At 35.6% G+C, this 21,767-nt stretch overlaps 1 protein-coding gene across 5 annotated transcripts in view; it reads left to right on the top strand.

Annotated features, from left to right (window-relative positions):
- LOC138705835 (solute carrier family 22 member 4-like) overlaps positions 1-21,767 on the top strand; it is a 98,242-nt gene that overhangs the window by 60,486 nt on the left and 15,989 nt on the right. For all 5 annotated transcript variants that reach the window (XM_069834508.1, XM_069834509.1, XM_069834506.1 and 2 more), the window contains exons 5-9: positions 6,611-6,765; positions 15,278-15,446; positions 18,281-18,434; positions 19,412-19,512; positions 19,733-19,947. In XM_069834508.1, the coding sequence (XP_069690609.1) occupies positions 6,611-6,765; positions 15,278-15,446; positions 18,281-18,434; positions 19,412-19,512; positions 19,733-19,947 (794 nt within the window). The remainder of the gene's footprint in view (positions 1-6,610; positions 6,766-15,277; positions 15,447-18,280; positions 18,435-19,411; positions 19,513-19,732; positions 19,948-21,767) is intronic.

Below are 21,767 nucleotides of genomic sequence, written 5' to 3' on the forward strand. Positions count from 1 at the left end.
CTGTATTTTACAGAATTTTTACTTTAAACCTCATTACCCAATTATGACTTACATCATTTTTGCTCTGAACGGCTCATATATATTTAAAAGTACTTTATAATCCATGAACTCATTTTCTATTATCGAACTGTAGTAAGTCACATGATTCCCGGGAAGAGGAACGGTCTCCACTGGTATGTGGTCTGTTTGCGGGGGGAGAGTTGTGTTGCATAGCTTAAAAATAGCATTGTATAAATTCATACATTACTCAGATAAACTGTTACATCATTCTCAGTGCATAAAATTAACATATTAGGTCTATACAGTACATAATTATTCGAGTATTTAGAAACTGAGGGAAGTTTTCCTACGAATTCAGATCTCGTTTTTCTATTTCATAATAATTTTATTTATTTTTATTTATTTATTATCAATATTAATGTCGTAGTCAACAGCGATTGCCAATAATAATCTAGCACAATAGATACAATAATAATACAACAATATAGCCTAGAACGAAAATAAAAATTACAAGAATTTTTTTTTTATTTTACTAGGTTATTTTACGACGCTTTATCAACAACTTGGGTTATTTAGCGTCTGAATGAGATGAAGGTGATAATGCCGGTAAAATGAGTCCGGAGTCCAGCACCGAAAGTTACCCAGCATTTGCTCATATTAGGTTGAGGGAAAACCCCGGAAAAAACCTCAACCAGGCAACTTGTCCAGACCGGTAATCGAACCCGGGCCACCTGGTTTCGCGGCCAGACGTGCTAGCCGTACGAGAATAATAATTAAAAAATTTATATAAGTAGATATATAAAAAATTGAAATCTACACATTGATTTGATAAAATTAAAATATAATGTTAATTAATAGATACAAAAATAAAAACCAATAATAAATGAAAAATTAAGCACTAATCAGTGACGTAATGTGGCATTAAAAATAACAGAACAAACACTGAAAAATTAAATACAAACAATGATGTAAGTAGTTTTTTATTTGGTTTATTTTACAACGCTTTGTCAACTACTATGGTTATCTATCGTCTGAGTGAGATGAAGGTGATAATGCCAGCGAAATGGGTCCAGGTTCCAGCGCCGAATGTTGCCCAGCATTTACTCTTTAGGGTTGAGGGAAAACCCGGAAAAAACCTCAACCAGTAACTTGTTCCAGCTAGGGTTTGAACGCGGGCCTGCTCGTTTCACTGTCAGACATGATAACCGTTCTTCCACAGCAGTGGATGATATTAGTAATTATTTACAGGGTTAAATAATTAAGTCTTTGCTAAAAACAAATCATGTCTATTACACAACGAATGAATCGAATTCACAGCCGTGCATGTTTTGAATTTTTAATGCGTCTGAAGATTAGGGAAAGAGAGTGACTAATATGTTACAGAGAAGTTTGTGAATCCTCATAGCTTTCATCGGAACACGAAAGCTAACGTTGTTTATGAAACAGTCACAGGTTTTATCACCTTTGAGTGTCTTGCTAAAGAAGAGATAATCGAGTTCATGACGTCTATCATAGACTACTCGACAGAGGCTAAAATGATCACACTTTATCCCATAGGTATTACCAGGAGTTACTGAACAGAAATTTGTATGAACATAAGGATATGAATTTTCTTTCGATACTTTCTGATTTAGCGAATCAGCTGTAATAGAATTCCAGACTACACATGCATATTTGAGTTTAGATCGTAGTAATATAGTGCATCCACTTACTTTCCTTGAGTGTGCAAAGATAAAATGTATGCTCTGTATATAATAGAGTATTAAAGAGAATCATACGTATGAATATTCTAAGGTTTTTCACACTATCAGTTCGATTTATTTGAATGTTCTTTAGGTTATAGTTGAATTTTAGCGAAGTAGTTTTCCTTGAAAAGGTTATTACATTTTTTTTGGAAACTTTAATTTTCATTGTCAACTGTCCGAAGACAGGTCTGAACCTCACAAGTGATATCAAGAAGGCACCACTTGTGAGGCAACTAGGCCAGGAGATAATGGGGTAGGATGGCCAGTTCTTTTCCCTCTCCATTGAATACATCGCCCACTAGCTACATATTACCCTAATCGGACTTCAGATTCATACAAACAATAATTGTTCTTCCTCTGACACATATCGTCAAGTGAAATGTACTGTTTGATAATAGATGTACATATCAGCCAGAATCTCACTCAGAGGATACCTATGAATTTAATAAAATTAAAACTGAAAAATTGCTGCTTAACCGTTTTGGAAATATAGGTATTCAATTCTTAACATCGTTTCCTTTGCCAGTTTTGAATAGAGGAATAGTTGCTGTTTGTTTCCATAGTAAAGGAAATTCGCCGTTTTTCAGACTAGAGTCACAGTTTAGTATATACAGTCACGAAGCTTGAGTTGATGAGGGTACTAGGAACAATAGACTGTGCCGGTACTGTTTCACATGGTATGTGATGAGGCGATGGTAGCGATCCTATTGGTTAGCAACTATCTATGGATGCATATTCTCTACGTATTGAGCTTCGTGATTGTATATACTAGACTGCGTTAGAGTTAAATATGTCAGCTAACAAATGAATAAACATTTTAAAACATCTTCCAAATATAAAATCTGGAATGTCATCAATGCCAGTTGATTTTTTTGTTTACATTTTTAATTGCCTTCCGAACATCATCATGCGTTACGTTAGTATAGGTAGACAGTCCGTATTATTCGTAATATTGTTTTCATAAGCAAGGATATGTTTTATCCGAACAGATTTTAATTGATTATCAGGAGCAGTGGTAATGTATTTTTGGTCTGTATGACGTTTATCAATAAAAATTAGTTTTGAGGGATAATAATCTTTTTTACGAAATGATTCAGCGTAGGCTATTTCCAAAATTTTTAGGTTCCGTTTTCATACTTTCATGCATATTTTAAGCCTTGTCAATTTATCAATTTTGAATGTTGGATAAGTTTTCTATAATAATAAATTATTATTGTTACTGTTATTGTTAGCATCATTATTTGCAGTGGAAAAATCTGCCCTTTGACTTGTTCTGTTCTGTCACTCTTGAGATTTATGATCCAATATTAGATATTCTTTAGTAGGCCTATCTGAACTTGTTGGTCATGGTAGCATGGCGCAAAGTCATGGCTTAAGTTAACACATGTCAATTACAGGCAAAAAATGCACCTATTATTTTTAGGAGAGGATTAGGCAATAAAAGAGTATTTCTATTTCGAAAAAGAATGAATAAAGTAGTCTACTTCATTCATAACGATTTCATGTTAGGAACAAGCCTACTTCTTTTGATTCTCTTACGAAACATGCTGAAAGTTTTAGTGTCATACACCAGGCGCTTAACAGGCGAGTTAATATATGTTTTAAATTCATGCATACAAGTTTTATTTCAGGATTCAGATCTACCAAAAAGGAAAAGAGGAAAGTAGGACGAATGCAGAAAGAATACCATATTTTGCTATTCCGTTGTGTTCTCCTGTGTGGCCCACCTGAAGATACCTGAAGGAAGGTCAGTATTCTCATTGATCTTTACCTAGAATATATCCTAGAGACACAATAATACTGACTGATCTTATACTGTATTTTTTACATTAAAATGCAACATTTAAATCTAATTTATGCAGAATTAACCGTAAGTAATGTCATTAATTTCAAGGGAATATTCTTTGAGATATTTCAAGCAAAAAAGGTTCATACAATTTTGTTCGTTTTTTCCTTCCTTTTTGCGAAAAAAATCTTTATATGAAACATTTCATACCGTATATTAAAAAAGCTATTGAATTAATTCCCTATATGCTCAGTCAAGTTAAGAGAGCAGTATATTATGACAATAAATGGTCGAAATAATTTTAGTTTTGTCCTTTAAACGTGCAGATATTTGATACAAACAAATGTAATTTTTCGTTATGTGAAGGAATTTTAAAACGCAAAGCACTCTGGCAACGCTGTAAATGTTATTGCCTGGAGGGAGGTAGAGGTAGGTCCAAGTACCCTGAACAGCTGACATATTCGAGAAGACGCGTCGCGCCGGGTGAGAAACAAGAAATGTAAACATAACACACACAATTGCTTTTAAAGACGGCTTGGGAAATTTGACTTCTTGTATGTAAGTTTACCGGTTAGCATTTTAAAAATGAAAGTGGGAGGGAACTATTTATAATTGTCTGAAGAAAATGCTTGCATTACGTCGAACGGAGTTTTTTAATCATTAAGTAGATTTTTGTAACGTAAAACAAACTTTTCTTATTGCCTGTGTTCATCAAATATTTAATTAAATTTAAATCGAAAGAGTTTAAAAATAATATTTAACGTGAAATAAGCATCTTTATTGTTTCCGTTCTCTAGAACATTCAATTGAAATGGGAATGTAGAAATATTTCTTAATCTTTTTAATTTATTTTGAAATAAGCGTACCTACTTTGTTGTCTGTGTTCTCTGAACATTTGAAGGGATCTCTGGTAACGAATTTGAATGACGTCATGTGCGTCAGGACTCACACGGACACTGAATTGTGGTGAGAGGTAACAGACCAGTAGTGAGTGAGTTCATAATCAGGGTGCACGGTGTATCACAGTAGCAATGCCCAAGAAAATCGAGTCTTTTTGGGAGGAGTACATAGCAACCCTTTCCGATGCCAAGTACAGTTACGTGAAAATCATAGGAGCCTGCAAAAAAACGTGGTTTCGTTATTTCCAAGAAAGACATTTTGTGTGTACTTAATAAGCTCGGTGGAATTAATTCCAGAGTGGAAAAAGTAAGCAAATCCACCCCCGTCACAAGTCGCCGCACTCCACGAGATGATACAAATTAATTCCATTCGAGCTTTACTAATCTTATTAAGTACACAAAAGATGTCTTTCTTGAAAATAACGAAACCCCGTTCATTGCAGGCTTCTTTTATTTTCACTTAACTGTAATTGGCGTTGGAGAGGGTCGTAATGTACCCCTCCCAAAAATGCTCGATTTTCTTGGGAATTTCTGCTGTTAGTCGCCGTGCACTCTGACTATGAGATCACTTACTACTGGTCTGTCACCTCGCGCCACAGTTCAGCTGTCGTGTGACTCCTGATGCACATGATATCATTCAAATTCGTTTATCAGAGATCGGAAACAACCCTAAGTCGCACAGACAAAATTTTACAGGATAGCGTATTAAAGGTTCACAATCCAATGCGATTAGGTGCGGTATCATAATTTCTTCGTCGTATACTTACGTCATTTGTTGAGTAATTTTTATAATATTTTGCTACTAGCTTCCCCCATAAGTCTAAGGAATAAATATTTTTGTTAAAAGTGTGGCTTTGTACTCGTAAAATTAGGTCGAAGAGTTTATTTTCAATTTTCCAAGAATTTGTTTAACGTTAAATGGACAGTGTTTATTCTCCGCTCTCTAACACAGTTTAAAGACAAAAATTAAATGGTATATCATCTGTACTTTTTCTCACGAATGTGAAAACAATGTACAGCCTTAGACACATTAAAGAACCGATCATCTGTAGCATGAATTTGTCTTAGTACATTTCGGGCAGAGCCTGGTTCACACGACTAGGGAAAGGATATGTATTTTTCACTTAATTTACTCCTTGAATAAATCTTCGTTATAGATTATTCATAAAACTTGACCTATAAACAGACAGAAAAAGAAAGAAACAAACAAAACAAAGGAAAAACAGAGCGGAATCGTGCGTAAGAAATTCCTTCAAGTGTAAACTTAAGCTCTCACGGATTCAACCAAAGTCTTCCGAAAGGGACTTTGCGTATGGCAGCCGTTCATTTTTCTTTGTCTAAGACTACATGCAATGACCTTCCACGTCTCTATTCAGAAAAGCTAGATGAAGGGGTTGTTCAGAGCATCACAGCCTGATGTGCACTCGCTGGTGTGCATTGTGATTACTGCGTTGCACGATCTCATAATTCATATATTTTAAAATGCAGATTTTTCAGAAAACTATTAACAATAATTGCAAAATGATATTTGACTTTTTTGTTGTTCTTTACTAAAGGAATCATCCACTAGAATGAATGACATTACTTACGGCTCAGGCTGTATATTAAACTAATGGTTCCTGATTACTGTAGTTCTAAATAGAAACAAAGTTTTAAAAATGAATGAAAATTCATAAGTATTGTTATTTCAATTACAACAGGAATAGTTAAGTACTTGGTATTCCTTCTTCATGTAATACTTCTGTTTAATACACAATAGCCCAGAAACAATTACTTGCTTTGCGACTTTCAGAAGTTACTGTCCTTAGTACCGAATGGTTACAATACTTTCCCGAGGTTCGAGGATCCAAAACCGGTTGATGGAGATAAATTCAAGACTAATAAGAATATTTAGCATGCCTTTCTTTGGAAGAAAATTAAAACCCTCCGAGAGTGATGTAAATTTAGGGCTCTAAACAGAACCCTGCAAAATTTAATTGTCATTATCGTTCACGTAAAAGTTCAACTTTGCTAGTCATGATACTTGCCTGTTAAATTAACGGGAGTAATGAATGAATCACACATCACACGCGACCCCACATCTGAAATAAAATTCACACTACCAGACTAATGGAGTTTGGAAGGTTTTAATGAATCAAATCTGGAGATGTTAATACTCAATCAACCATTTTTATTTTCAGAATTGGCAGGAAGAGAGCATTGGTTATTGCCGTATTTTTAGCGGCTATAATGGGAATAACGCGATCATTGGCGTGGAGTTACACGTCGTTTCTCGTCTTCGAGTTTTTAGACCCACTTTGTGGAAGTGGGTTATACACTGCAGGATTTGTTTTAGGTATGTAAAATATCAATTCCAAACATTTCGTGATTGTAGCACAGACATGAATAATAAAAAAAATGTATATTTCATTACAGTTTTAGAAGACATATACATTAATATATTTTATAAAAGTAAAATTATCCCTATTGCAGACCATGGAGGCCTAGTAATTAGCGAAAGATTAAGGCTCTCACTTTGCAGACAATCGGCATTAGGAGCAGTAATAATGTCAGGCCTACGTATTTATCATCTTTATGCCTAACGAAATACCCCTGGTACTCATTTCTGTTAGAGACTGGCTGAATCGCAGGGCCATAATGCTCCCGAAAATCCGTGGTACCATCGGTAATCGAACTCGCGGCCTTCCAGATTTTAACGAAACGCCTTAACCTCTTCCCTTACTATATATTTTACCAGTTTTGTGAAAAAAAAGTGTCATATTATTTTTATTTTTGTATAGAGGTCATTTAATGTTACAGAATCACTGTATATCACTAATTTTCTTTCATACCAAAAAAATCACTATGAAATAGACATACATTCATATCTGAATTATTATCCTGAGTTATCTCGTGCACCTTGATTCCAGCTCTGGTAGTTCTCCCACTTTGATTTTCTCCTGAACTAATTACCAACTAATGTTTTTTTTTTTTTATGGATTAATTTATGAGGTACAATACCAGTGCTGTTATCAAGGCGTTCAATGTTGCTTGTCGTGTGATAGACTCGAAAGCAGGGTATTACGCACAGTGGCACATTGCATTCCGGATAATAGTATCTGCTCTTGTGTAGAATTTGATTGTATTTTGAGTCTCTCGCAATACTGAACATGAAATACTGTCTGGTTGGTTGTTCTTCTTCAGAGTTCGTGGAATAACTTCTGGAGAATGTCTACCTGTAAGCCGAAGTGGGTTGGGCGATTTTCCTGGCCATCCTGCCTTGAGTGATAGGACATTCGGGTTGTATTTTTCGAAAATCTTACGAATTACCACCATTCGATAGTCCAAGGGTGTCTTCCTGCCTTCAGATATCGTATGCAAAACGTAGGAATTCCACGGGGCCAACTCGAGAAGATGAAAGAAGATCTTTTTATAATATCGCTTTCCACTATTTCGCGGGACAGGATAGGCTGCCAAGTGCTGGTCTACCTTGTCGACTCCTCCCATTGAGTTGTTATAGTCGACCACCATTTTCGGCTTCAAATCATCCTTGATGACGACCATCTCAGCGCTGTGTATTGTGCTAAGAAGCACCACATCTTTTTTTATCCTTCAACCTGAGGGTAATGTTCTTGCCCCTCTGGAAGGGAAGGCTGCAGTTTCACCCTTCTTCAGCTTTGTGCTCTTCATTCCTGGTGACATCTCTTTCCTACTCATTCTCACAGCCCCGTAAGTGTCTGTAGTGTGGGAAATGCATGTTGGATAACTGGGGTGACGTGTAAAATTGTCAGTTGTAAGACAATAGTCCCGGCCAAGTAAAGACTTTATGAGTGTCATGACTACTTGGCTAGACATTGGAATATCCTTGTAGTCGTTGTCAAGAACGGTTCTTTTTCCTGTGTAAATTATACTGGACTAAACGTACCCGCTCTTAGATTCACAGAGCATATAATGTCTTTATCCCAAACCTAGCTCGTTTTAGTGATATATACTGTACCCACCCTGTGCCCCTTATAAATCAACAGGCTCTCGTCGATGGTGACATCTCTGTCGGGAGTGTATTTGTCTTCAAGATTCCGAAAAATAGGCCAGACTACATTCAATTTCAGATTTGGGTGGGTTTCCGGGTAGTAGTCCTCATTGTTGGTGAAGTGCAAGAATTTTTCAATTCGACAGATCTCCTATATCAGAGCGTTTTGGGAAGAATGGTGTAGCAGGCATTGAATATTTGTACCAGTACATCTGTTCTTCAGGTTTGTGAATAATGTTCTGCAGTATCACTATGTCCAAAAGTACACGTATTTCAGAGTCTGTAGAGGGCCGGCACGAATTATTTTCAGCATTCTGTGATCACTTATTAGCATGCCGAATCGTCTCCTCGAATATAATGTCGATGAGGTCATTATCAAAGAATAATTTAAAAATTTGAGAATTATCGTTATTAGGAACAATGTTAAAATTTCAAGGAATGGGGATCTCGGAGGTGCAGAAGAATGGTGCCAGATGTCTTCTATTCAAATCACTGTCGAAAAGACACGACATCAACTGATCTGAATCTGTATGTTGGTCTATAACTTCGTCTTCTGATACCGATGTTTCATTTCCTAATCTTCTACAGGAATATATTCCTGATCAAAAGTTTCGGAATCAGTAACTTAATCCATCTTTGCACAAAACAGCCCAAAAAACACTAAACACAAACAGAAACCGCCAAAACTAACTAGCATCTACTCACTACTGTGTGTGAATGCTATATGAGCATAGAACTCCACTCGCAAGGAAGAAGTACAAAACATACCACCAGATGTAGCAATATCACTAACTTCTCTAGCCATCTAGTAAGGAATAGGTTAATGGAAGGATGGAAACGTATATATTCGGAATAATAATCCTTAGCAGCGAAAATGGGACTCAAACGAGTTAACTCGGGTTAATAAATTTTGACACAAGTTAGCAACCCGAGTTAACTCGGGTTAATCAGGGAAGTGGTTAACCGCAAGGCTATCTATTGTCCCCAATTTATTATACTACGTACATACGAGTACATTAATTTATTTTTCCAAGATACATATTAAAATACATTTTCTTCCTTAAACGCTTTATAAATTGAAACAAACTCTCTTATCAAAACTGATAGCATTCAAACGTTCAGTATCATTATTTTTTCTCAAGTAATACGAAAACAATCTACAACTCTTCAAGGCATATTTTATCATACTAGCCGTACCCTGCGCTCCACTGCACCGTTAGAAATAAATATAAAGTAATTACATAATTAAAATAGGACATTTTATGCAGGGAATATTCGTGTTTGACAGAAGGATAAATCGTTTAATATGTTACTTAATTTAAATTATATTTAAATAATTAAAATGGAATCATTTTGGTCCAGAGAGCACTCATTTGGTGCAATGACAATTCCTTTAACATGTTTCTTAATTTTTATTACATGCATCCATAGTTCAATGAACATTGACATCATTTACATTTAATGTGTATACTTTATTTTACTTGTTATATGTTTCCATTGAATTATGGTAATAACTTAATTTTAACTCTTGTTTTCTACGTATTCAGTAAATGGCGCTTGGCCCACTATGGTTCTGAACCCTTCAAATAACTTAAATTATATTATATTATATTATATTATATTATATTATATTATATTATATTATATTATATTATATTATATTATATTATATAAAAAGTGTGTTGATAACGGATGTACCCCGATAAGTAAGTTTTCAATTTATTATGGGGGCTCTTGAATCTCAGGAGGAACAAATTTTATTTTACAACAGGGCAACATAATCTGCTTGGCTCATTACCCAAATTTTTTGCATTGCATTTAATGCATATGTATTTTATGTATTTTAACTCGATTCAATTGAGCATAGTTAAAATTTGGATTATAAAATAATGAAATGCTAAGCTATCATATTATTACTGCATACTAAATCAATACACTCTCGTTGTTCGTTAATTCTCTGAGATAAACATTATGTTAGGAAATACAGGAAACGAATACACAGAATAGCCTATCAAGTTTTCTGTGCATAAGAAGCTATTTTAATCTTACCTGTCCTCAATTCACTCAGAAGTTACTGTAATAACATTATAGCATTATGTCCATTATAGCATTATGTCCATAATTATACAAATCGGTTAATTCAGCTTCCGATATTGCTTCATACGAACACAGAAACATTTTCTGTAGGCTATGATTCATAGCTTTCGATTGTTGTTGACCAAGGCCCCTTATAGACGAAGTCATTTGTTTATTTCATTACACGGCCTTAGATGGCAGTTATTTTAATTTTAAAATTCATTTATCTCATTAAATATCAGTCCTATCAAAATTGTTCAAAGAATAAAACTTATCGGAAATGATTTTTAAAGAAATTTTTGTTATGTAACATTTTTCATAAAAATCAATAATAAGCGATATATTTCGATTTATTTAATTCAGGCCCCCTTATAACCCCCCCTTTTAAATAATGTATTTTGAATGCCATATAGCCTATAATCTAAGTTACAACGAACTTAATTTATATTCCAATTTTCATCGAAATCCGTTCAGCCATTATCGCGTGAAAAGGTAACAAACATACAGACAGACATACAAACAAAAATGTCAAAAAAGCGATTTTCGGTTTCAGTGTGGTTAATTATATATGTTAGGACCAATTACTTTTGGAAAATCGAAAATTACCAGAAAAATTTCGGCTACAGATTTATTATTAGTATAGATTATAGAACTTAGTTCTTTAAACTAGAAGTTTGTTGCAGTGTCAGTGTGCATAATCGAATGAGCAGCAACATTCCAATGTAAGTAATGTAATAATGTGGGATACAGAATCGGCGAATCCCAAGATCAAAACGTTTTTGTTTTAGCAACAATTGTTGAGAAAGTCACATTTTTTGTATAACACGAAGTTCATAAATTCTCTGCTAGATGCTGCACATGCCAAAGCGTAGGCCTATGTGTACTGCTACATGTCATATGTCGCAAAATCCGTTTGCCAGTGGATAAGCAACGAGTATTGTCTAATAAGCAACTGGCATAACAACAAAATACAAAACAATAAAAAGAAGACATATTTAGACAGTCATCGGGATTCTGTGAATACTCTGTCACATTTTGTATTTAAAAAACATAAAATTTGTACAAACATTTGAGTCAAATTTAGGTGTTTTATACTTGTTGATCTCTCTATTTATCCAAATAAAAATTACGATATTCTAGAGACGAGAAATTTGAACAATCTTATGAAAGTCTACGTTAATATAGGAAACCAATGCAAGAAAATAGCATATGCTTTAGTCGACATGATGAATCGTCCTCTAGTGTTTAGTTTTGTGGTAGTGAGTACAGTAAATCCTCACTGTGACGGAGTCTCTAAGAAATTGAAATCTCTTCACAAATTCCTTTTTCTATGATCCCATGAACCTGTGTTTTGTGAAGACTGTTTAATGCGGGAACGGAAAGGAAAATCAAGACTCTACCGTAGAGTACGATGTGTACTGAATTTACTTTTCTATAACATCATACTGCCAATAGTTGATGTCTGAAATTGAAAGTTGAAGTAGACGTATCTGTGAATAATAAACACTGAATTTTACTGAATATATGCACTCTGTTGTATACTAAGGAATTACATCCTTTCTTAAACTTGATAATATTATAGTCCGTTACATTCGACAAGCTTTTCTTTAGCGAAGTATTCCGAGAATGTATTTAGTTAAGTTATATTATTTTAGAGTTTTGTTATTGTGCAACTATGGCATTTATAAAAAAAAAAGTTAGTCTGTATTTGATAATTAAAGCGCATGCAATTAAAGCATTGAAAATTATAAATTAGCAATGAAGCAAATTTTGGCAGGTTGCAATCGATTTCTGCATGATCTGTAAGTTTACGATGAAAAGACCCAAATTTATGAACTTCTAAAATTATGAATCATGAGACAAGAGTGAATGACTATATATATATATATATATATATATATATAAATCGTGCATTAACATAGAAATTTGGGCCTTCATGGCGAGATCGACATGTCCTGCAGAAGAGAGAACCTTTATCTCATCTCAATAGCTCAGTCGGCTCAGTTTTTTTTTTTTTTTTTTTTTTTTTTTTTTTTTTTTTTTTTTTTTTTTTTTTTAACTGAGTTTTACCGAGTCCTGGGATTAAGTGGCCGATTGATAGCAAAATGAGACTTGTTTTCGATAAGTGTTAATTGTCATAGACAACATAAAATTAAAATTATAATATAAAAATTAATGAATGTGTTAATTTTGAAAAATATTTATTTACAAATGCGTGACTCTGCGACATGTTTTAACAAATAAATATTATATTTTAGAACTTGAGATGTCATTGTAAATGGGGTAATTTTATAATAACAACAATTACATTTAAATGTTTTTACAACAAGCATTAAGAAACTTTATTTTAAATAGCAATAATAAATACATTTTAATATTAACCTATGAGCCACCGAGACGTGTGGCGACATAAATGTTTATCCAGCCGTTTGGTCTCACGTCAGACAGGTGACTTCAAAAAAATATTAAAAAACAATGTTATATCACAAGGACCAAGATAGCAATCATGAAAGGGACCACGACAAGCACGACAAGGTGCTTTTGTCGTGGTCCATGTCTTGATCCCTGCTTTACGTCATGTCTTGGTCATTGTCAAGATTCTTGTTGTGAGCCTTAACGTGGTCCTTCTCATTGAGCTCATCCTGGTCCGTCTCGTTGAGCTCATCCTGGTCCTTTCCGTTGAGCTCATCGTGGTGCTTACCGTGGAACTTGTTTTTGTCATGGCCCTTACCTTTATCTTTGTTGTCTTTGTCATAATTTTGGTTCTTGTCTTTGTTATGGTACTTATCGCAAATTTTGTTGCCTTTGTTCTGGTCCTTATCATGGTACTTTTTGAGTCATGGTTCTTGTTGCTTTTGTCATAGTCCTTATCATGGTCTTAGTCCTAGTCGTGATTCTTACGGTAATGCTTGTCGTGTTCCATATCGTGATCCTTATCGTGACACTTGTCACTGTCCTTGTCTTTGTCCGTGCCGTGGTTCTTATGTTTTTGATGGTCCTTATCGTGGTCCTTATCTTGTTCCTTATTGTGCTGCTTGTCGTGGTCATTGACTTGGTTCTTATTATGATTACAGCCAATATCCTTGTCTTTGTTTTCTCTTTGTGATCCTTATCATGGTCCTTATTGTCTTTATTCTGATCGTTGTCCTTTTGTCGTTCATGTAGTGCACCTTATCGTGATCCTTTTCATAGTGCTTGTCATGATCCATGTCGTAAGACTTATCGCATTTCTTGTCTTTGTTATTTTCGTGATCGTTATAGTGGTCCTCGTTGTTTTTGCAACGTTCCTTATCGTGACCCTTGTTGTATTTGTTGTGTCCTTATTGTAACTCTTGTTGTCTTTGTCATGCTCCTTCTCGTGATCCTTGATGTCTTTCTCGTTGCCCTAATTGTCATTTAATGGTCCTTATAGTTCTCCTCATTTTCTTTGTCATGTGTCATGATATTTGTTGTCCTTCTTATGGTCCTTATCGTGACCTTTGTATTTATCGTGGTCCATGTCGTGGTCCTTTTTATGATTCTTGTCGCGATGCTTTTCGTGGTCCATGTCGGGATCCTAATTGCTGTCCTTGTCATGATCGATATAATAATCTTTGTCTTTGTAATGACCCTTACCGTGGTCCTTGTATTTATGATGGTACTTAGCGTGATTCTTGTCTTTATCATGTTTCTTATTGTGATTCTCGTTGTCTATGCCCAGGTTCTTATCATTGTCCTTGTTGTCTTTGTTATGGTCCTCATTGTCGCCTTGGTCCTTCTTGTCATCATTATCGTGGTACCGGTACTTGTGATACATTTCGTGTTCCTTATGACGATATTTGTGATTTATCTTGTCTATATTCTTGTCCTTGTAGTAGTTCTTATAAGATTTTTGTATTTGTCACGGTAATTATCGCGATCCTTGTTGTTTTCTTTGTCCATATCGTAGTCTTGGTTCTTGTCGTAATCCTTATCGTTATTGTCGGGGTATATATCTTTGTCCATGTCTTGATCCTTATAATGATTATTGTTGTGGTCTAAGTAATAGTCCTTATCGTGACCCTTATCATGGTGTTTGTCATGGCCCATATCGTGATCCTTATCGTGGTCCTTGTCGTCATTGTTTTTGCCTTATTCTTGTCATGGTCCTTCTCATGGCCCTTCCTGTATTTGACATGGTCCATATTATGGTGATTGTGTGGTCCTCTCGTGGTCCTTGTTGTGATCCTCATCCTAGTCCATGTCGTGTTCCTTATCGTGATCCTTGTCGTGGTGCTAGTCGTGGCCCATGTCGTGATTTTTACTGTGTTCCTTGTCCTTTTCATGGATCTTATAGCGGTTCTTGTCTTTGTCGCGTTCCTTATTATGATCCTTGTTTTCTTTATCGTAGCCCTTATCTTGCCTTTTTTGTCATTTTAATAGCTCTTATCGTTCTTCTCGCCTTTGTCATAGTCCTCTGTCTTGGTCCTAATGTAGTTTTGCTCTTTATCGTAGTCTTGGCCTATATCGTGGTCTTGGTTCTCATCGTGGTCTTGGTCCCCACCATCTTCTTGGTTCTTATCGATATCTTTATCGTGGTCTTTTCTTCGTCGATATCGTGTGAACCGCGCTATAGAACTTAGACTTTAGCATCACCAAGAGTCGTCTGATTCCTTTTTTGGGGAACTGTACATTACATGCCTATAATAGGCTATATATTATATACCTTTAAATATCGCAAACTTGTCTATAATGTAAATAAATCCTGAACACGAGGATAGGTAAGATTATTTTCTTTCTTCAGGAATGGAATTGGTCGGTCCCAAAGGACGGGTGTTTGCAGGCACCATAGTCAGTGTCTTCTACACCATAGGGGAGGTAATACTGGGCTGTGTCTCGTTGTGGCTCCAAAACTGGAGGCTTATTCTTCGAGTCATCTATATCCCTGCTTTGCTTTGTGTTGCTCACTATTGGTAAGTACATCTTTACGGACTGATATGAAATATTAAATTTTTTGAACTGTAAAGTTTAAAATAGTGTATATATAGATACCATTGCATCATCACTACCACTATCACAACCATCATCATCATCATCATCATCATCATCATCACCATAATCTTATTCTTATTTTATTCTTTCTCTTCGTCTTCATCTGGTCAAAGAATCTCCCATTATTTACTATTGATACTACTATTTCTACACTGTCGTACAGCCCTTGAAGAGCCTTGATCTCCCTTAGTAATGCACTCCACTCCACTTTATCAGTTGTTTTTCCTCGCCAGTCTCTAGTCCCCAATTTTCTTATATACAGTATTCTTCCACGTCATCAAGCCATCTCCTTCGGAGCCTTCCAACTTCCTCCCTTTCCTCTGGTTTAATAGATCATCTTAGTGATACTGTCATCAGACATTCTCTCTAAATGCTCTAACCACCTTAGTCTTTCTGCCTTCTGACCAAGTCCAGATTTTTTTTTATTATTTCTTATTTTCCATATTCCGTTCTCCTGGGCTACAAATGTTCCTCAGAAGTTTTCTCTCCCAGATGCTAATGGAGATCTCATCTGCATTCGTTAGGATCCAAGTTTCAGCATCATATTATTTAGCTGTTTGCCGGATAATATTTTTATAGATCTGTAATTCTGACTTAAGTGTTATTAGTGATGACCGTAATAGTGTTTGGAAGTGTTAATAAGAACGGTTTCCTGCTGTTAAACGAGTTTGAGTTTCATTCCTATCTGTAACGTTAAATTCTAACATTTGAACTTCTTAATTTTATTAAATCTATATTGATTAACACAGGAGCGTATTGTAGAATTTCTTCTCGGGGTGGGAAACTGTGACGACAAAATCCGTTACGTCGTTATAGAGTACATGGCATTATCCAAGCTATTTGTAGTTTTGAGACATTTTCAACTGGAGTTTTAAATACATTTTTTTTTCCTAATTTGACTTCATCATTCATCATTTTAATAAAATAATATTCATTCACAGTTTCCTGCTCAAGGAAAGGTCTTTCACTGCAAACCCAGCATTTTCAAATCTTTCCTATTTTCCTCTATCCTCTTAGGTTCTGCGTATGATCCAGCCATGTATCTTAATCTTATTAAATAATATAGAGTAATATATAAATAATTCTTTAATTTAACATTGTTGGTCCTGTTAAAGCAATTTAATGCGTGTGGTCGCAACATTAATAGACACTAGAAAAGTACCGTAATTTCAAATTATTATAATATTGATTGTGTTTATCTTCATTATACCAGCATTCATTTGTAGGTTAATTAACAAAGTTGTCTCATTACTCATAATTTTGTATTTCAATACAAGTTCAATTTTCGGGTCTCCTTTGCCCCCCCCCCCTGTATACGCACCTGGATTAACATGCAGATCCTAAAATGTGTCATTCATTTGATCTCAGATGTTTATCATGTATTTTGTTTTCTTCATATTGGTAGTCCTGCTTTCTATGCTTCTACGAGGGTTGTTTGAAAATTCATAGCCTGACGTAGAAATTAAACTAGGACTGTTTTGAAACAATCTTTATTTCTTAACATAATCCCCCGCTGAGATTCACACACTTGGTTCACCCGTGCTGCAAAATGCTATACCCTCCTCGTATACAGATTACTCGAAGTATGCAAAAAACTCTTCTGGTGCTGCGATAACCTCTTCTTTCGGCGAAAATTTCTTCCCACCTAAATGAGTTTTGAGCTTTGGGAAAAGAAATAAGCGTGAGGGTGTGAGGTGAGTGGAGGGGAGGTGTGGCAACAATTTGAACCGTAGTTCGTGTAGATTAGCAACCGCGATTGCAGACGTGTGAGCAGAATGTGATAGAACAACACTTTCTACTTGGCCTCTTCTCATGAATTTTCCTTTTCAGTTGCGTTAGGATCCCATAACACGGGCTTTCCGAGCCGAATGAACAGATTTTGCTTTCTTTGGAGGTGGAGAATCGCTGTACTTCCATTGTATCGACTACTGTTTTGTCTTTAGTTTGTAGTAGTGGATCCAGCTTTCATCAGTGGTCACAAACCGCCCAAAAAATCGGGCGTATTTTTCTCGAATCATTCCTGATCAGATAATCCCTCGGACTTTGACATCGGATTGCTTTTATTCTGGTGTTAACAAATGCGGATCCCACCTTGCGAAGACCTTGGACATGCCCAAGACAATGACTAAGATGTGTCGCACCCGTTCAATTGAGATACGCATAACCTCGATAATTTCCCGCACTTTCAGGTGACGATCATTCAACACCATATTCTTGATTTTTTCTGCGATGTCTTCACTGGTTGCTGTTACTGGACGTCCGCTGCGGAGATCGTCTTCCACACTCTCTCGACCATGTTTAAATAGTGACACCCATTTTTTCACAGTTGAAAACGCTGAAGCGGATTCCCCCCCCCCCAGTGTAGCATCCAGGCCTGCTTTAATTTCTGGTGGACTAATTCCCTTTTTATGAAATGTTTAATGACAGTACGAGCTCAATATTTTCAATTTTTCTTTCATCTGTTGGGCACACTAACTTCAAAATTAAACTACACAAAATGTAGTCAACAGGAAATTATGATTTTTCGTGCTTCAACTAATGTAAAATGTCCGCTAACAATGGCTGCATTGTTGACACATTTTCAATGCTATTTATGTGTCAAGCCACGAACGTTTCAAAAGTACCCCGTACAGAAGTTATTTGTTACTTAAAATAATTCAGCACCATTATTATTAAATATATTCTCTGTAGAGAGTAATATTTTCGTAGTTGCACATGAAAAGAAAAACATGTAACATTATTATCTTTCACAAAGGTTGGCCACGGAGTCAGTGAGGTGGCTCCTAGCTAAGGGAAGGACTAAAGAGGCAAGCGAAATTGTTCTAAAAGCAGCCAGAACAAATGGCGTTACACTGCCACAGCAACTCCTGAACAAGCTCAGGGCTTCTGCCGATACCAAGAATGAATTAGTAAGTAAAATTACGAAATATGGGTATTTTGTTCACATATATATAGGAACAAAATTAGCATGATAAGATGGCATTCTACTACTTCGATTTTATATTAGACAGCACACCTCTAATATGACAAGTATAAAATTTGTATTCTCAAAAATACAAATGAATGCTACTGAAAAGAGAGTCTCTAGGCAGCCTTCATCTCTGTAAATAATTTTTAAGGTTTCTTGTTTTAAGTTAAATAAATAAATACATGTTCTCAATATGCATTAACGTTTTCATTTGACATTTTTCATAATTCGATCCGCCACTGAAAAGTATAATTGAGGCGTTCTCTGGAACAAGAACGTTAACTGCAAAATCTTGAGTTTGAGATACAGAGCATCCAACATTTTAGTGATCTTATAACAGCATTGCAGTCCACCGCTGATAGTAACGGTTAGCATATCTGACCGTGAAATGAGTGGGATCGGATTCAAATCTTGGTTGGGACAAGTTATTTGGTTGTGTTTTTTTTTTCGGGGTTTTCCCTTAACCCATTAAGAGCAAATGCTGGCTAACTTTCAGTGTTGGACGCTGTACTCATTTCGCTGGCATTATCACCATCTCACTCGGACGCTAGATAACCATAGTAGTAATTAAAAAACAACATTGCACAGAACGACATTCAAATGTTTCTAGAGGACTTTGTATTTGTTGGAGGATAATAATATTTTTTCAAGAGGGACATGTGTTTTTAAGAATTCAACGGAAAAATGACCTAACGTACGTTCAGTTGTTATTACAGGAAACTCCTCAATTATTTATATTTGAGATACAGCAACACCAGTAGAACTAGGCCCCTAATAGCTTACTTATTTCCCATTCATGTAGAGAAATTAGAGAATTATTCTTAAGAAATTTTCAGTACATAGCCTAGACTGTTATTTAAAGATGAAAATATTATGTGTAATAAAACTAATTTCTCAAGTACAGTTTTCTTTTTACAGGCAAAACAACAAGGAAATAATGGTGCGAGGAAAGAAACAATGATACAAATATTTCAGTCAAGAATATTATTAAAAAGGCTCATTATCTCTGCTTTCTGCTGGTATGTAACATTTCAAACAGTAGTAAATTAATATTTTACGTTTTATATATATAATTTTATTGAAATAATTTATTATAGTTTGTAACTTCGGAGTACAGAACCCGCGCTTATAATTATAATTTTATTGTAATTCTTTATGTACAGTACGTTCCTACTAAAGTAGGAAATGAGCCCTGGTTCTATTGGTAAACGTCTATTGAGCTTGAACTGATTGTTCCAGGTTCAGCACGACGTTCGTCTTCTTCGGCCTGTCGCTTAATTCTGTGTCTGTAGGAGGCAACAAGTACACCAACTTCATTTTGGGGGCTCTGATTGAAGTACCAGCGTACATCACTTTCTATCTCTGCCTGGACAGAATAGGCAGGAAGTACACTCTGTGCATATCCTTCATCCTGTCGGGCATCAGCTGCATCGCATTCGCATTCATGCCAACAGGTACCAAACAATGTGCACCGTATCCGCTGTGACTAATAATGATAGTTCTTTACCATCATTATGAACGTGTGTAAATTAGATCCTCTGTCACCTGTACCTTATGTCCTAGGCAAGGCGTTTCTATACAGTACCCATGCAGTATACAACTTTACTATAGACATAATGTGAACAACAGGCGCATAGGAGTGGGGAGGAAGCGAGCGGAAGGAAATGTTATACATTGCTAAGTATAGTAGGTGTATAAAATAAGAAACTCAATTCCATAATGTTTATGTTTATGAATATAATATATAAGGTATGTAAATGTTGATTACCATACAGAATATAATATGTACATAATATCTATATGAGATAGTACCTGACCTGATTACTGCAATGATTGATATTTTAAATGTTCATTTTGTTACAGTGTGCGATTACGTACATTCTGAAATTTTCAAACAAAACTCCTTCGGTTATCACTCAGACATTTCTTATACTGAGAAAAGGATTTTTCCACATCACCCGACGTTATCGGTGCGCATTTGAAGTAGTTCATATCGATGTCTTTTACTTTTGTGATATCGGAAGTCCTTTTGCTATTTAAAAAAGTTTGTATTTCACAAAATAGAAAGTATCCAGAATTATTTGTAACAACTTATTTCAATTTTTGTTTTACAATTGTTCGGATAGGATCATTTGCAACTGTGTTAATTACCTCAGCCAACTTTTGCACAGTACGTAGAGCATGACACATTTCAACATTCGAAGTCTGTAGAACGTTGAAGGTTTTTGCTATGCCGCAAAACAAAAGTTTTGTGCGATATAAGAAATATTTTCAAAGAGCTCTTTGGAAATAAGAGATTTTGCGTAGTCTTAGTGGGTGCCATTAAGCCTTCTTCTACTGTGAGTAGAAACACTCGTTCTGTAACTACAAAAATAAATAAATCTGTAAAGTACGGTGAGACTCACTGGCATTCGGGTATGATCTAGTAGTGGGAACTGCTTCATTCATCTATGTCAGGCATGCCACAACCCTGCATTGTGCAGTAGTCTCTGTGCGATGTGCACTTTCTATTCCCCTACCTGGAGGGAGTGAATCGCTTTGGAAGGGAACGCGAGAGGGCTATACAGACCATAGACTTACTAAATAACCGCTAGACCGCTCTCTGGCGCTAGTGTTATGCTCCCAAATTGAACAGCCAACGGCCGGCCGGTTGATCATGATTAACTATATACACTTTAATATTTTTATCTTTTTTTAGTGCTGTTTGGTTGAGCTGAATAAGTATGGTTCTTTCGTGTGCTGTTTTTAATTGCAGCAATGCACACAGATGTAAAGATAAAGAAGGAAGGAATGTTACATTTCACTGATTAGTTAATCTTTAATTTCTACAACATTTTTGGCCCGTATTATGTTACAGAAAACAAACTATTGTACTTATACGACTGTTTGTGCTTCAGGTTTCCTCTGACTAAAGATTCCCTTAACCGAAAATGGATAGGTGCAATACGCAGAGAGAATTTCTACCCTACAATAATCATTCAGTGTTTCAATTCATTTCGAAGATAGTTGTTACCTCTCAAACTACGTTATTACCGTATGCATTGTTATTGTCCTTCATCCACTCCATATCCTTCCCTTTCTTCAAACAGCTGTTGTTTCAGTGCATACATGAGTAATAAAATTATTCGCCGAATTCGAAGATACAGAATTAATAATAATAATAATAATAATAATAATAATAATAATAATAATAATAATAATAATAATCCGTGGCGCTACAGTCCGTGAAGGCCCCAGGCCAACCAGCCGGCTGCTGGCCTCACGCCCACATGCC

This window comes from Periplaneta americana, chromosome 9, assembly GCF_040183065.1.
Source record: "Periplaneta americana isolate PAMFEO1 chromosome 9, P.americana_PAMFEO1_priV1, whole genome shotgun sequence".
Taxonomy (NCBI): domain Eukaryota; kingdom Metazoa; phylum Arthropoda; class Insecta; order Blattodea; family Blattidae; genus Periplaneta; species Periplaneta americana.